Raw genomic sequence first — 13,901 nt, 5'->3', positions numbered from 1 at the left:
ACACATTCCCTTGGAGTGTGGTGGAGTCTCCTCCTTTGGAGGTTTTTAAACAGAGGTTGGAAGGCCATCTGTGTGTTCATGCATGGCAGGGGGTTGAACTGGATGGCCCTTGAGGTCTCTTCCAATGCTGTGATTTTGTGATTCTATGAACCACCGGTCTAGAGAGGGATATCAGTGCAGGCAAAGGCCACTCTTCTTCTCGGTCATTATCAGAACTAACAGCAGCAGCAAAGTATCTTTCATTGAGATCCAGGCAAACACTGTCCCACAATACCTCAATGGACATTGCTGCTGCTAATGGATTTGAAATTTTACTGCCTGTATTTTACTGCCCTTTGTCCCTGGTTTCCACATGCCTGCAATGATATCCTGCTACACACCAAATATCACTGTTTTGTGGATTTTTTTTTAAAAAAATCACTCAGTTATAGTTAAAAAATGCTACAAAGAAATTAACTACCTGAATAGTCATGACATTTTTAAAAGTGGTGCAGTTATTTTTTAGTTGCTAAAATAAATAAATAGCCAGCCTGGAATGCTATAAAGCTGTTAGCCTGCATCATGCAACAGTTTCCTTCCATCTACCATATCACTACCTCAAAATTCACAACACAACATAAAGCAGAAGTATGAGGAAGCACTTGGAATGATAGGATATTCCTCCTCCTCTCCTCCTGATAATGCTATAGAAATAACTAAAAGCAACTAAACCATTACAAATATACCACAAAAATGTTATCCTGCTGCAAACTACAATTGTGCGTAATTTAGGCTATGTCTACACGGCAAAAATAATCCATTTTGACACAACTTTAACTGTCATGGCCCAATGCTATGGAATTTTGGGAACTGTGGCTTGTTGTGACACCAGAGGTCTCCGACAGAGAAATCTCACAAAACTACAATTCCTAGAATGCCATTCCATTGAACCATGGCATTTAAAGTGGTGTTAAACTGGATGATTTCTGCAGTGCGAATGCAGCCTTAATTATACCCTTGTTGTTAGAAAGGGGAATGAATTACAAGGAGGCCACTTTTCTTTCCAAGCTCTGCTGTGTGTGCACAAACATACACAACCTGGGGGGGGGGGAGGACTGAGAAATGAAGCCCCATAGAGCCATGAAATGTGAATGGTACAGTCTGTGATATGAATAGAAAGACCAGGGTGTAGTTCAGAGAACATTATCCTCCAGAAAAAAGGCTTAATTTTTTTTGTTCCAGCACATCAGGGCCCATAAAGTTTTTAACCAAAGAACAAGGTGCAATAAACCATTGAAAGAGTCATAAGAACCAACTTACCACTGAGTCCAGAAACCTAATACAGCACTCAAGCTCCGGGCGAGTCTCACAGAACTGCCGAAAGAGAATTCTTCCTATTGGCTGCTTGTCACATAAACTGTAGTAATCTCTCTCTGGAGGAAATAAAGAGGAAGAGGAGGGAAGATGAAAAAAAAATTAGGTACTTTTTAATGGTTTTCAGTCTAGTTGGGGTCTGAGTGTGTGTAGGGTATTAAGGACTTCGAAAAATTCTTTACCAACAAGCATAATCTAAAAGAGACACACTACTGATTTGCAGAAACAGAGACTGCAGCCAAGGTTATGTGTGTTTTGCAATTGTGCCTTGGACACAGATTAATTGCTTTTGGAAGTGAAATCATCCTGAGATTCTCGGCTTCCTCCCCCTCTCCACCCACCACTGAAAAAAAGAAAGAAAGAAAGAAAAGAATGCATGTTGCTGGCTCTCACAGCTGCAAAGTTAGCCTTGAAAGTAAGTGGCCAACGTCTGTTGAAATCCCGGAAAAAAATTCAGCAGAGGAGAGGGTGGGCACTGTTTCCAGTGAATTTGAGCGCCAATACATAATTTTTTGCCCTTTCCAGAACTTGTAAAAACAGCAATAATGGGGATAGGGTGGGGTGAGTTTCCTGTTTTTGGATTACAGCCACCAAAATCCCAGAGGGAGCACTGCCAGTGAGCCAAAAATGTGAGACTGGGAATTTGGGGAGCTGTCCCACTGGTTAGCACTTGGATGAGGGACAGTCAATGAATACCAGGTACAATAGGCTGTATTTCAGAGAAAAGAACTGGCAAAACCACCTCTGAGTATTCTTTGCCTAAGTAAATGGGGTCGCCATAAGTTGACATGTGACTTGAAGGAAAATACACATACATAGTCCAAAGAAGTGACCTTTCCAACAAGTGGAAAGCAGAACAATTCCCTCTCCAGTTGATCTGATGAGTCTTCTCTAGCAAGGATTACCAATAGGACTCCGGCCAATGACCCAGGCAAGATGGCCAGGGAGAAGGTGGTCTGCCACATCATGGAGGGCATACCCATGTTGTCTCTGCTGCCTGAATACAGGCACTACTGACTACACATACCCTGTTGTTACAGTGTGTAACATTCTACATACCATGATCTATGCTCTACTGCCAGACAGATATCCATCTAAGAACAGAACTCAGATGAATGCTCATCTCATGTGACCCTCTCAAGTGTGCACAATATTCCATTTACAGGTAGCGGCAGCTTTGTTTTCTCTTATCTAAAAACTAGGGAGACATATTTTCCCATCTTTCTCTGCCATGAACAAAGACTTCATGAAAGTTTACATCGTCATCAGTATCGTCATCACCACCTCAACCAAACACTCAAATTGGTGTATATGTATGGAAGAAATATACATCAAGTTCAATTGACTTGGCACAAATATAAAACCAGCTGGTATGTAAGGTTGTTACTGATATAAAATTATGAGTAAAAACCCTCTTCTCAAAATATTAAACTACAGACTGTGTTTCCTCCAAATGTTCTCATCTTTAGTTTTCTCAGAACCATATGCCAATTTTTGTTGTTGCAGCAACAACCCACTCCTTACCTTAACACATGATGTTGCATGGCAGTAAGACAAATTCTCTAGCTCGACCTATTACAGATTACGTACTGTAATAGCTTGAACATGGAGGAAAATTTAGTACCAGGCTCCCAACTCAGGCTGGAGGTTCTGGGTTTAAGCTTCCTATGGTTGTGGTGATGTTGGGGAGGGCATTTTAAAATGTGGATTGTCTGATAATGTTTATATTTTCTCTATATAAAAAACAAACATATTGGAATGCAGACCACAAAACAGTTTGGTAGGTTACTTTTTTAAAATCATTAGTTTATTACAGTTGATTTATTTATTTGCCCTAACATATTAGAATGCAACAAACATAACTAGCTGTGTTGCATCTTGCTTTGCTAGTTACACCAGGGGATGGGGCTTAAAGTTTATGAGAATGGCATCAAACCTAAACATTTCTTGTCAAAATATCCCTAATTGTGCCTTAAAATGTAAAAAGCAACTTTAACTCTAAATCTTTAGAACTGAGGACACATCCCATACTTTCAGGTGATCTTTGTGATATTATAGTGACATTTATTTTCTGGCATTGTTTGAGCTTTTCTGAGCCATGTGAAAGTTTCCAGACTTGGAATTACAGTTCCCATCATCCATCTCTGGAGGGCCACTTGTTCCTCAGACTTATGAAGATTAGAAGAGGTTTCCAGGATAGCTACACAGCACATATTTTTGCTTGTGACTACGGACAGTGGACTCACATTTTATCTAGTGGCTAGCTGTAGCTGAGAACCAGCATGGTGTTGTGGTCTGAGTGTTCGACTATGTCTTTGGCGGGATACAGACGGGCAAAAAGGGGTGTATTCATGACATCATGAAGGTAGAGCCTTCAGACGGGCCTTACCTGAATGCCGCCATGAACACGCCCCCCGCACGCCCCAAGCGGGAAGAGGCGGCATTAAAAAGGTGCTGCTTTTCTCCGCTTCTTTTCCGTTTGATGCACAGCTGTGCAGCTCCGTCTGTAAGCTGCTGCACCGGTACGCCAGAATTGCTACGCCGCTAATTTAAGTTGCCCATTTAAAAGCTCCGTGTCTGCTGCGTCGCATAATGAGTCGGGGTCCTGGAACATGCGCAGTTTGCAGTCAGGCTTTAATTGCAGCGTCAGCTGCCATGCAGGTGTGGAAGCTGCAGCACAGCTGCAGCGCATTTTAAGACTCGTAACCCTAACCCTAACCCTAACCCTAACCCTAACCCTAACCCTAGAGCAACATGTACGCATGCGCTGCTTGGAAAGTTTGGACTTTAAAGTGAGCCCCTACACACATTCCTGTGCCATTTTCACCTAACAATAAAAAACCCTAAAACTGTAAATATTTACATATGTACAAGGGAGGTGATGGGGGATGGCAGGGGGACAGCGGTGGCAGCGGCGACAGCTGTGGCTGTGCATTGCAGATTCAGCAGGAGCGCGGGGACCAAAGGAGAGGAGGCATCCATGATGCTGGTGACACTGGCAAAGTGCAAGCGGGCAAGGATGCCAACACCAGCTGATCACCAGCTGGCAGGAGACCACCATTGTTCTTGGGCAGAGCGGGGAAAAAAGTTTTAAAGGGGCTTGGGCACTTTAAATGTGCCCATAGGCTTTCTGCCGCCGCTGCTTAGTACTGCAGCTGCGCAGCTGCGCATCCGCCAGCCGGCAAAGGAAAAAAAAAAGCCCCGTTTTTGGCCGCCCGTGAGGAAGCTGCCTCTCTCTTTGCAGCGTCCTCCGAGGTGGCGGTTTGGAAACTGCGGGTCAGAAACGGCCCCAGGTGAGGCGTCTTCACTGCCCCCCATGTGGAAGCCCCATCTCCTGAGCCACGCCCCCGGGGTGGGCGGTCTGGAGGTTCCGTATTCAGCAGAATACACCTCCAAGACGTCTTCCCCTGCCCGTCTGTATCCCGCCTCAGGGAGACCAGGAATGGCAGACCTTGGGCCAGTCACACACTCTCAGGCCTGTTACAGACAGCCAAAATAAAGCTGCTTCGAGTCACAGTGGAGGTTTGGTGTTTCAATGATGCATGCGTCCTAAGAATCCAGAAGCCACACCAAAGCCACACTCCAGTCCTTAGGGCTGGAGCGTGGCTTTGGTGCAACTTCTGGACTTTTAGGACGCATGCATCATTGAAACACCATACCTCCACTGTGACTCGAAGCAGCTTTATTTTGGCTGTCTGTAACAGGCCTCAGTCTCAGAGGAAGGCAATGGCAAAATTCACTCTGAATGAATCTTGCCAAGAAAAGCCATGGTAGGATTGCCTTAAGGTCAACATAAATTGGAAGTATCTTGAAGGCTTATAACAAACTGTAGCTACTCTAATCTTACACAGCACTAATTTAAATTTGCATAATCTGGGCATAGAAATGTGCATCTCAAGTCACAATTTTCCCTAAGATTTTCATAACAAGTCAGAAAATGCATCTCCCAATTTACATCAAAGTATCACATCCCTCTTAAACTTATCAAGGCATAAGTATCAAATATGGTTTCTGTTTTTACTTAGCAAAATTTAATCTGTATTCTGCCCTTCATAAACTAGACATGCTAGACGAGCAATTCTGAGACTTGTAGTTCCCAAAATTAACTTTTTCCAAGCTCTGCAAATCATTGTGGACTGCATAAAACCTTTTTTTTAAAGGAGCTTTTTAAACCCCCAGCTAGCAGTATGTTACAAAGGCTTCTGTATCTTTTGCATGTTTTAAAGGGCTCTCTGGATTGTGGCTATAATGTTTTGGCCAAAAGAGGAAAACGTTCATCATTTTTTTATTAAGGAGAAGTGTCATGCCAAAAAATAAACTCAGATAAATGCAAAAGCATGTACAACAGCTCTAAGTCATCCAGTCCTTGGCAACATTAATCTATGAGAACAGGATGAACTTGCTGGTAAAATAATAAATGAAATTCTCTTTTCCTTTGAGATGGAGCAAAATCATTTCTAATCCTTTAGGACTGAAAGACTGCATTTGGTATGTTGGGGTCCTGGGCCCCCCTACCAATTAATTTAAGTTGCATTATTATGTGAATACAAACCTAAAAGAGTTTTTCCTAGTGACACATTCAGAGTTTGGATTTTTTAAAAAACTCAAAAACAATTATTTACAGTTCCAAAGCAACAAAAGAGATGTAATTAATTGTCTTTGTCATATTGAGTCTCCCTTATCTGGAATTCCAAAATCCAAATATATTTCAAAACCAAAAATTTTAATGGGCTGTTGTGATAGTGACACCTTTACTTTCTGATGGTTCAATGTACACAAACTTTGTTTCATGCACAAGATTATAAAAAAATATATAATTACCATTATGCTATTTGTATAAGGTGTATATGAAATATAACTGTGTTTGGACAGTTCCATGTTACCTCATTATGTACATATATGCAAATACAAGTATTCTGAAATCCAAAACAGTCCTGGTCACAAGCATTTTGGGAGGCTCAACCTGCAGTTTCACTTTTTAAAAATAACTCTTTGCTCTCTCGTTTCTCCTAAGGAACTAAAATGATTGTCCATTAGTTACTTTACAAATATATATCTGAATGCCAGAAGCCACTGGCTTGTGATACAAAACACGCTCTTCCCATCTACCCCATTATTGCCTTAACACTGACAACACAGCACAAGCCAATACCTGACCATGTGATATTCTTCAACTTTTAGTAAGGCCACCTCCATGGGAGGGCAAAAAAACCCTAAAAAGTAACTTACACAGAAAAGCAGCAATCATCTTCTTTGTTAAGTTAGAATTGTAAGGTAATGCCAACTGTACCTTATTTACTGAGAAACAAAACTAGTTCCTTGTAATTTGTAACAATTTACTTTGAAACTCTGCACACAACACAGCCTAAGAGTCCTCCAACCACACCCAAAGGAGGCAAAAGAAGATATTTATTGAGTCCGATGTATTTTAAACACCTTCAGTAGGTATTAACATCTGACATCCAACTATTGGTCTTTGAAGTACTCAGTAACTACAGTACCATGCATCTAATGGCTTCTTCTGTCTTTTATCCTCATACCAGGTGTCTTTCTTTTCTGGGATTTTCTTTTTAAAATTACAACACAATCCAAGTTGTAAGACCTACAGTAAATCATCCACACTGTTTACTTCCCACTTCATCAGCCTCAAAATAATAATAACAATGTGTTGTTATTTTTTTAAAAAAATGGGAACAAGAGAGAACTGGAGCATTAAAAAAATAACCTGCCTTGGACTAAAATATATTTTTCCTTGTGCGGCCACCAATAAAAACAGCAGGTCTGATTCAAACATTTTACAAATACAGAAAATGATTTCCTGAGGAAATGTTAACTAGTTGGAAGTGAAACCATATGTTTGCAAAGATGTAGTAGACATAACACTTGTGTGGACAATAGATAGTGAAAAGAAGAAGCCCTAGAGTTAGGAGAAAGTTTAGGCAAACCACTGAGTGTCAGTTTTAAGAATATTTACTTTTTAAAAATAAGCAAATGGGTGGAATTTAATGCAAACCCTGGCAGATGATGGGTTCCATGATGGTGTTGAATCTGTTCCAGGTATTAGTCTACATTTTAGATGAGATATCCAAGGTGCTAGACTCTCTCCCCAAAACACATTCAACATCCTGGATACCTCCTGTAAAATTTAGAATAAAATTTGAAGCAGATTCACAGCTCCACTGACACAGGTGATAATAGCTGCCAATGAATACTGTTAATTGAAAGGAACTGTGCACCAATCTGCAGCATATCTTTCTCATTAAAAGATTATATCTTATAAGCCAAAAAAGTGAGAAAAACCAATGGAAAAACATGGGAGGGTTACATATGCAAGATGATGTCATGTGGATATCACTGTAAAATCCCTAAAATGAGGCACACTATACAATTACAGCACTATGATTATACTTTAACTGCCATGGCTGCATCCTATAGAGTCTTGGGGTTGGCAGTTTGGGATGGGCATCTACAGGTCTCACCCAGAGACACCGGCTGCTTTCCCAAACTACAAACCCCAGGATTCCACAGGATGCAGCCATGGCATTAAAAGTAGGATCATGGAACTATAATTGTGTTTTGTCAAAGGGCCCAGGGCAATAAAAGCCAGGTCTAGAAACTGCTTTGGATTGTGGTGCTTGTGGAATGGTGTCTTCCTACTCACCCCTTCCCTCACCATCCCCATATGCCTTGTATGCCAAACAGTCAGTCCTGACGATCAAGGAATCCTCCAAGATGCCATGACATGTGGGGAGGAATGCAGCAAGAAGTGCCCATCTAAAGTAACAGGTATCAGCACCTTTTTCATTTGAACAATAGATTATAATGGAGATAAATGTGCCATTACATGTTAAAAAATGTCCAGTCTGGTTTGGGAAGCTGCCCAATGTAAGAATGGGGTTGCAATCGTATACACCATTAGGTAGGAGACCACCACCCGAATTCAGTGGACTTATTACAACTCACCCAATATTTCTACTACAAATACCAAACAAAATTGATCAAAGATCCTTGGTCAAAGTGGTGTGCTCCATTAAGTGGTATTTCAATCCTCATACATGGTGCCACAGAACTTTGATGAATTTGAGTGTATTCAAAATGACATATATAAATCAGAATGTATCCATATTTAAAGAAAAGACATAACCCATGACATTTGGTTTAAGGTCTTTGTGGCTACAATGCTCAAGCCATATCTTCTGCCACAGACTAATTAACTAACTCACATTATCTACTTTGTGTCCAATAAAAAAGGAGGAAATCTCTACATACATGTATGCATGGAACATGGAAAGGGAGGAAGGTAAGTCTCATAAAACAATTACTCAAGAGTGTGCTGAATTTCAGATTATGGCTTTAGCCTTTTCTAGCCCACTCTGCTTCTTGTATTACTGCTTCCTTCAAAACTCTCAAATCTTGGCATGCGTTGTCCCAGGCTGGGTGCTGGAAATTATGGATTAAGTTGATTTTCCCCTTTCCTAGTCTTCATCGTCAAAATTCCCCCTTCCAAGACAGGAGGCTGATGTGTGGGAAACAGTCTCTGAAGTCCTACTTGAGAAGGTTTGACTCAGACTGACTCCATCTGTCCCTCCATCTCTCCTTTCCAATGCTGGTAGGCTTCCCTATTTCTCACAAGCAAGTTGCCTACCAACTGGAGGTCTGAGAAAGGGGATAATCCTAAAAAATAACCTTCTTAAGCCCTGCTCACAGCAACATTTTGTTGCAGGACCCAACTTGTTCCTTTAGTTCTGAAATTCCAGCCAAATTACAAATGCAAGTGCAGTTGTCTCCATTTAAAGCCAATAAAGAGCCAACTAATCTACCATGATTATAAATAAGATGAAAGTAGCTTCCCATCAGAAGCTTCTTAATGGGCTCTTTATAAGGGCTTGTGTGTTGTTTTGCTCGTACCAGTTCATATTATCTGTGTTACTATTGTATTTTAGGTTAAAACATAAAACTGCAAGTCAGGCATGGGGCAGCGCTGGGGCAAGAGGAGTTTAGTTGCTTGCAATAATAGGGTGTAGGCATTAAAGATCATCCTGGCATTTAATTCACAAAGAGTTCTAAGTCAAGTTCATTATTCCTTACATCACCTCCATCATTTTCTTACACAGAAAGACATTATGGCTAGATGCCAAAGAGCTACTTTAGGGATATTAAATGGCTGTTGCACACCTGGTGGGATACTGACTTTGGTTTTTTAAACAGCGCACCCGGATGCCATAACAAAAACTGTGTTCAAAATTCCCCTCCAAGTGAAAAGCAGTTGCCATGGAGTAGGAAGAACTATTATTCAAACTCAAATTCCCCTCAAAGCCAAAGAACTCACTATGCAGTACCTGCCTTGCAAGAACCATAATATTTAATGAGAAAATGTACTTCCCCCCAGCAAAAAGCAATGTTCAATGTACACTGTTGGAAAATGGAGGCAATGTGTTACAAATAATGACAAATAAAATATGTTACTTTTTGAGGTAAGAAGGAGGCAACAATGAAGGTTTTTTTTAAAAAAAATTAACTTTTCACTTCTTTATATTTTTTGCAAAATAATGCAATGACTCATTATATCATTACTTTTGTGTGTGCACTGAGTAATACCTCATTACCTTTGCAATGCTGTTTCTGAGGGATTATTGGGGGGAAATTTCTAAAGCTATTTAATAATTATTGCAAATAATTCTAAGGGGTTTTAGAAATAATTTAAGAAGTAATAAAAAGTAACACATTATTAACATGACAGGAACGTGTCTCTCACAAAGTGACATAGCAACCAACACGTTACTTTAAAAAGCAGTGACAGAAGTGAAACTGACATTGGCGGGTTACACACCGCCATTTAGTATGTATTCTATACGTACTAGGGTTAGGAAGGGGCGGTGCTTCCGCACCCCCCTAACCCTAGTACGTATAGAATACGTACAAGATGGCAGCGCCCTGTTCATACGGGCGCCGCCATCTTTACGTATCGGACGCTGTGCGTCTGGACATCGCGCGGCGTCTATGACGTCGCGAGTCCACCCCAGGCGCCTCGCGACGTCATAGAGGCGCCGCAAAAAGAAGCTCCAAAATGGAGCTTCTTTTTTGCTCCACGCGGGAGCCGCGCGGTGTGGCTGCTGCAGCTCCCTCACGGAGCAAATGGCGCCGGCGGGAGACCGCCGCTGCGGCGGTCTGTAACCCGCCAAAGTTACTTAAAATGTAATGATGTAAGCATTGTACACTACAAATAGTGGTATGCAATCTTTGTAATCTTTCAATACTAAGGTTGCCATAGTCCACTTAAACAAGAAAATAAATGGAACCCTACCATGTGATGCTTTTTTTTAAATCACTGCTGATAAGACACCAACCTTAGGGCATATGATAATATAACTCCTCTCACTACCATGTTGGCAGACCATGATATAAGTTTTAGCCATGGAATCTACATCTACTATGTCAACAACTTATGGACAAAGTAATAAAAACCTGGTGTCATCTCGAACTCTCCAATCTGATACTAGAAATAGGATGAAATGGCAAGTGAACTGGCTTCCAAATGTAATGTCACAAGTGGGAGGGGGAAAACATGAACTAATTAGACAGTAAATTTCTTGCCTTTGATTTTGTGGAAGAGTGGCCATGTAGGAGAAGAATTAGCAATCCTTCCCACCATGTTCCAGACCCATGCAGTTTAGATGTGTTTGCACTGTATTAAAAGTGAGTACTTCACTGTTGTATATATAAGAGCAAAGAAAAACAAGGAGGCAGGAAAAGAAACCGTGCCTCCCAACATTTCACAGATGAAAACTGGGACACATGCGGTCAAGCAACATCAGAGTGTGGTCACTCCATTTATATCCCATCTTTCTCTCAGGCTGGGACTCAAGGTGGACTACAAAAAAAAATCATAAAATACAACAAAACACATGTAGTTAAAATACAAAATTAAGATTTAAAGTGTATTAAATAACAGGAGAATTAAAATTTCACTTTAATACAAAAATAAAAAAACAGTACAGCATCATAAAAAGCCCTTTAGTTAAAATAAATTTCCAAAAAGCCTTGATGGAAAAGAAAGATCTTAACCTGCTGCTAAAAGGACAGCAAAGAAGGGGCTATCCTGGCTTCCCTAGGAAGAGAATTTGAAAGTGTGGTAGCAGCCACAAGACAGTCCTTCTCCTATATTTCCACTATCCATGCCTGTGAAGTGGTGGGATAGAGAGAACTGCCTCCCTTACAAAAGTTATTAATGAGGAAGAACGCACAAACTAGGAGAGGCTGCAGCAGTCTGCTTTTGCCTATGCTTAATGGGAAGACAGGATTGTATATTTTGAACACATTTCATGAATTTCCATTACAGCTAGTCCTTATAAGAACTACTAAACTAAAAATTTGGTGTCTTGGGTCTGTTTTCTCTCTATTCCTTCTCAATTTCTTCTTTTTGCTTTGTGTCTTTAAAACTGTAAGCCTTTGGCATGAATTATGATATTTTATTAATTGTAGGCACTTAATCTAGGAACCTTTTTGGCTGGAGAGCAGGATAACAAAGACAACAAACAACACATTATAGGAATGAGATGCAGAGCTGTTATTTATTTTCCTGCTTTTCTCTCAAGATGGGGACCCTGTGTCAAATCCTTGCTCAGCCATAGAAAGCCACTGGGTGACTTTGGGTGAGTCACACAGCCTCAGTGGAAGGCAAAGACAAACCTCCTCATGGGTTTTCTTGGCACCTTGTACTGTGCTTATTAGTTTCCGGGCACAGTACAAGGTGCTGGTTCTCACCTTTAAAGCCCTACATGGGTTGGGCCTTACCTAGCTAAGGGATCGCCTGCTTCCATACAAACCGCCCCGTATGCTCAGGTCCTCTGGGAGGAATTTACTACAGCCCTTAAAAACCAGGTTGATGGTGACCTCCCAGAGGACATTTTCTGCAGCCGCTCCCAATTTATGGAATGGCCTGCCAGACGAGATCCGTCAAATTACCAATCTAGAGAGCTTTTAAAAAGCCATTAAGATGGATCTCTTCCAGCAGGCCTTCCCAGAATAAAATACTCGGCCACGAATAAGACTTTCCATCTATCGAACTCTGCCCATGATGACTATTATTTGGATTATTTGGATTTTAGTATGTAGTTTTTAATCTTATACTGTTTAATCTTGTTTTAAGGGGTGACTATCTATATATGGACGTATTTTAACTTGCTGTACGCTGCTTTGTTTGCCTGGCAAAAAGCGGAATAGAAATAAAAAAAATATTTATTTTATTTTATTTTAAGATTTATTCAGAAAGGGTTTGCCTTTGCCTTAGGGTCACCATAAGCTGGAAATAATTTAAAGGTACACAACAACAACAAATAAATAAAGGTCTGATTGTTTAGACATCCTGGTGAAAAAGAAAGCAGTGGTGAGGCAGGTGAGGAGGATTAAAATGTACTCGGTATGTATTCCAGGAAGCGACAGCTCTAACATTGCTTCTAAATCTCTGAAAGTTTAAAAATGTGCACTAGGAGTCTGTCATCTATCTTTCTTTTGAATCCATGCTGTGGCTGTGAAACTGAACTAGTTCTCGTTGGTTGATGTGAATGTACATGGCAAGAAGGGGGAGTATTTCTGTTTTTCAGAGATTGAACAGATTGCATAGCACCACATACCATCAGGAGCACACAGGTGCCGAACATCAGATCTGAAAGCAGCTTGTGTGAAGAAGCGACTATACTAGTAATAAATGCTATCTCCGCTGCAGTTAAATTCACTTCATTCATTTTCATTTTTTCTTTCAAGTTATACGTTCCAATCTCTTAGACTATTTGAAGAATTAATTGATTGCCAAATTTCCAATATTAAACTGTGACCGTTTCCAGTTCGAGGCAAAGTAAAAGGTCCCCCCCCCCCCCCCGTTAACACTTGCATAATTCAAAGCCGTCTAGACCTAGTACGGTACAGCTCCAGCCTGGAGCATGTTTTTATGCCCGAGTTATTTCCCCCTTGGATGAAGGATTTTATAATGGAAACTGTGACAGATCCACAACTAAACCCCTAGAGAGAGTGCAGCTTTGATGCATATGACGCTGGTCTAATTAATTAAAAATATAGATGCAATCAACATTTGACAATAGAATTCTTTCAAAATGGTATTTAAGTCCTGCCAGCTTAATTTCTTCTGCTTGTCAACTGTGTCTCTCAAAAGCAAACAAAAAAAATAAGTTTCCATCTTTATTTATGAAATTTAATTACTGAGATGCAAATAATGTTTGCTTTGTGTATCTTCCCTTTTTATGTCACCCCCCTTCGTTTACAATGTTACGCTACAAGGATGAACAACATACCATGTATAACACATTATATTACATTAGTGTAGGAAATGTTCCAGGACAGAAACCAGGCCAATATTGTAAACAGTGTTTGGAGAATATTTCAATGACTTCCTAATTAAGTGTGCTTCAATGTTGCCCACAAATCCCTTTTTAAAATGTGTTTTCTACAAACATTTGGAGGATGTTTTCCTTCTTATAATGCCACTGGAAAGTAGAATCCCACACGTACTTGCACAAATGTGTTCATACAAA

At 40.5% G+C, this 13,901-nt stretch overlaps 1 protein-coding gene across 3 annotated transcripts in view; it reads right to left on the bottom strand.

The window, feature by feature from the left end:
- The window catches only part of GRK5 (G protein-coupled receptor kinase 5), a 236,380-nt gene that overhangs the window by 115,105 nt on the left and 107,374 nt on the right, over window positions 1-13,901 (bottom strand). For all 3 annotated transcript variants that reach the window (XM_089510030.1, XM_089510029.1, XM_089510031.1), the window contains exon 3: window positions 1,300-1,412. In XM_089510030.1, the coding sequence (XP_089366156.1) occupies window positions 1,300-1,412 (113 nt within the window). The remainder of the gene's footprint in view (window positions 1-1,299; window positions 1,413-13,901) is intronic.

This window comes from Sceloporus occidentalis, unplaced genomic scaffold (genome assembly GCF_023333645.1).
Source record: "Sceloporus occidentalis isolate IW3139 unplaced genomic scaffold, rSceOcc1.0.p SCAF_2, whole genome shotgun sequence".
Classification (NCBI taxonomy): Eukaryota; Metazoa; Chordata; class Lepidosauria; order Squamata; family Phrynosomatidae; genus Sceloporus; species Sceloporus occidentalis.
This window is presented reverse-complemented; position numbering and strand designations above follow the sequence as displayed.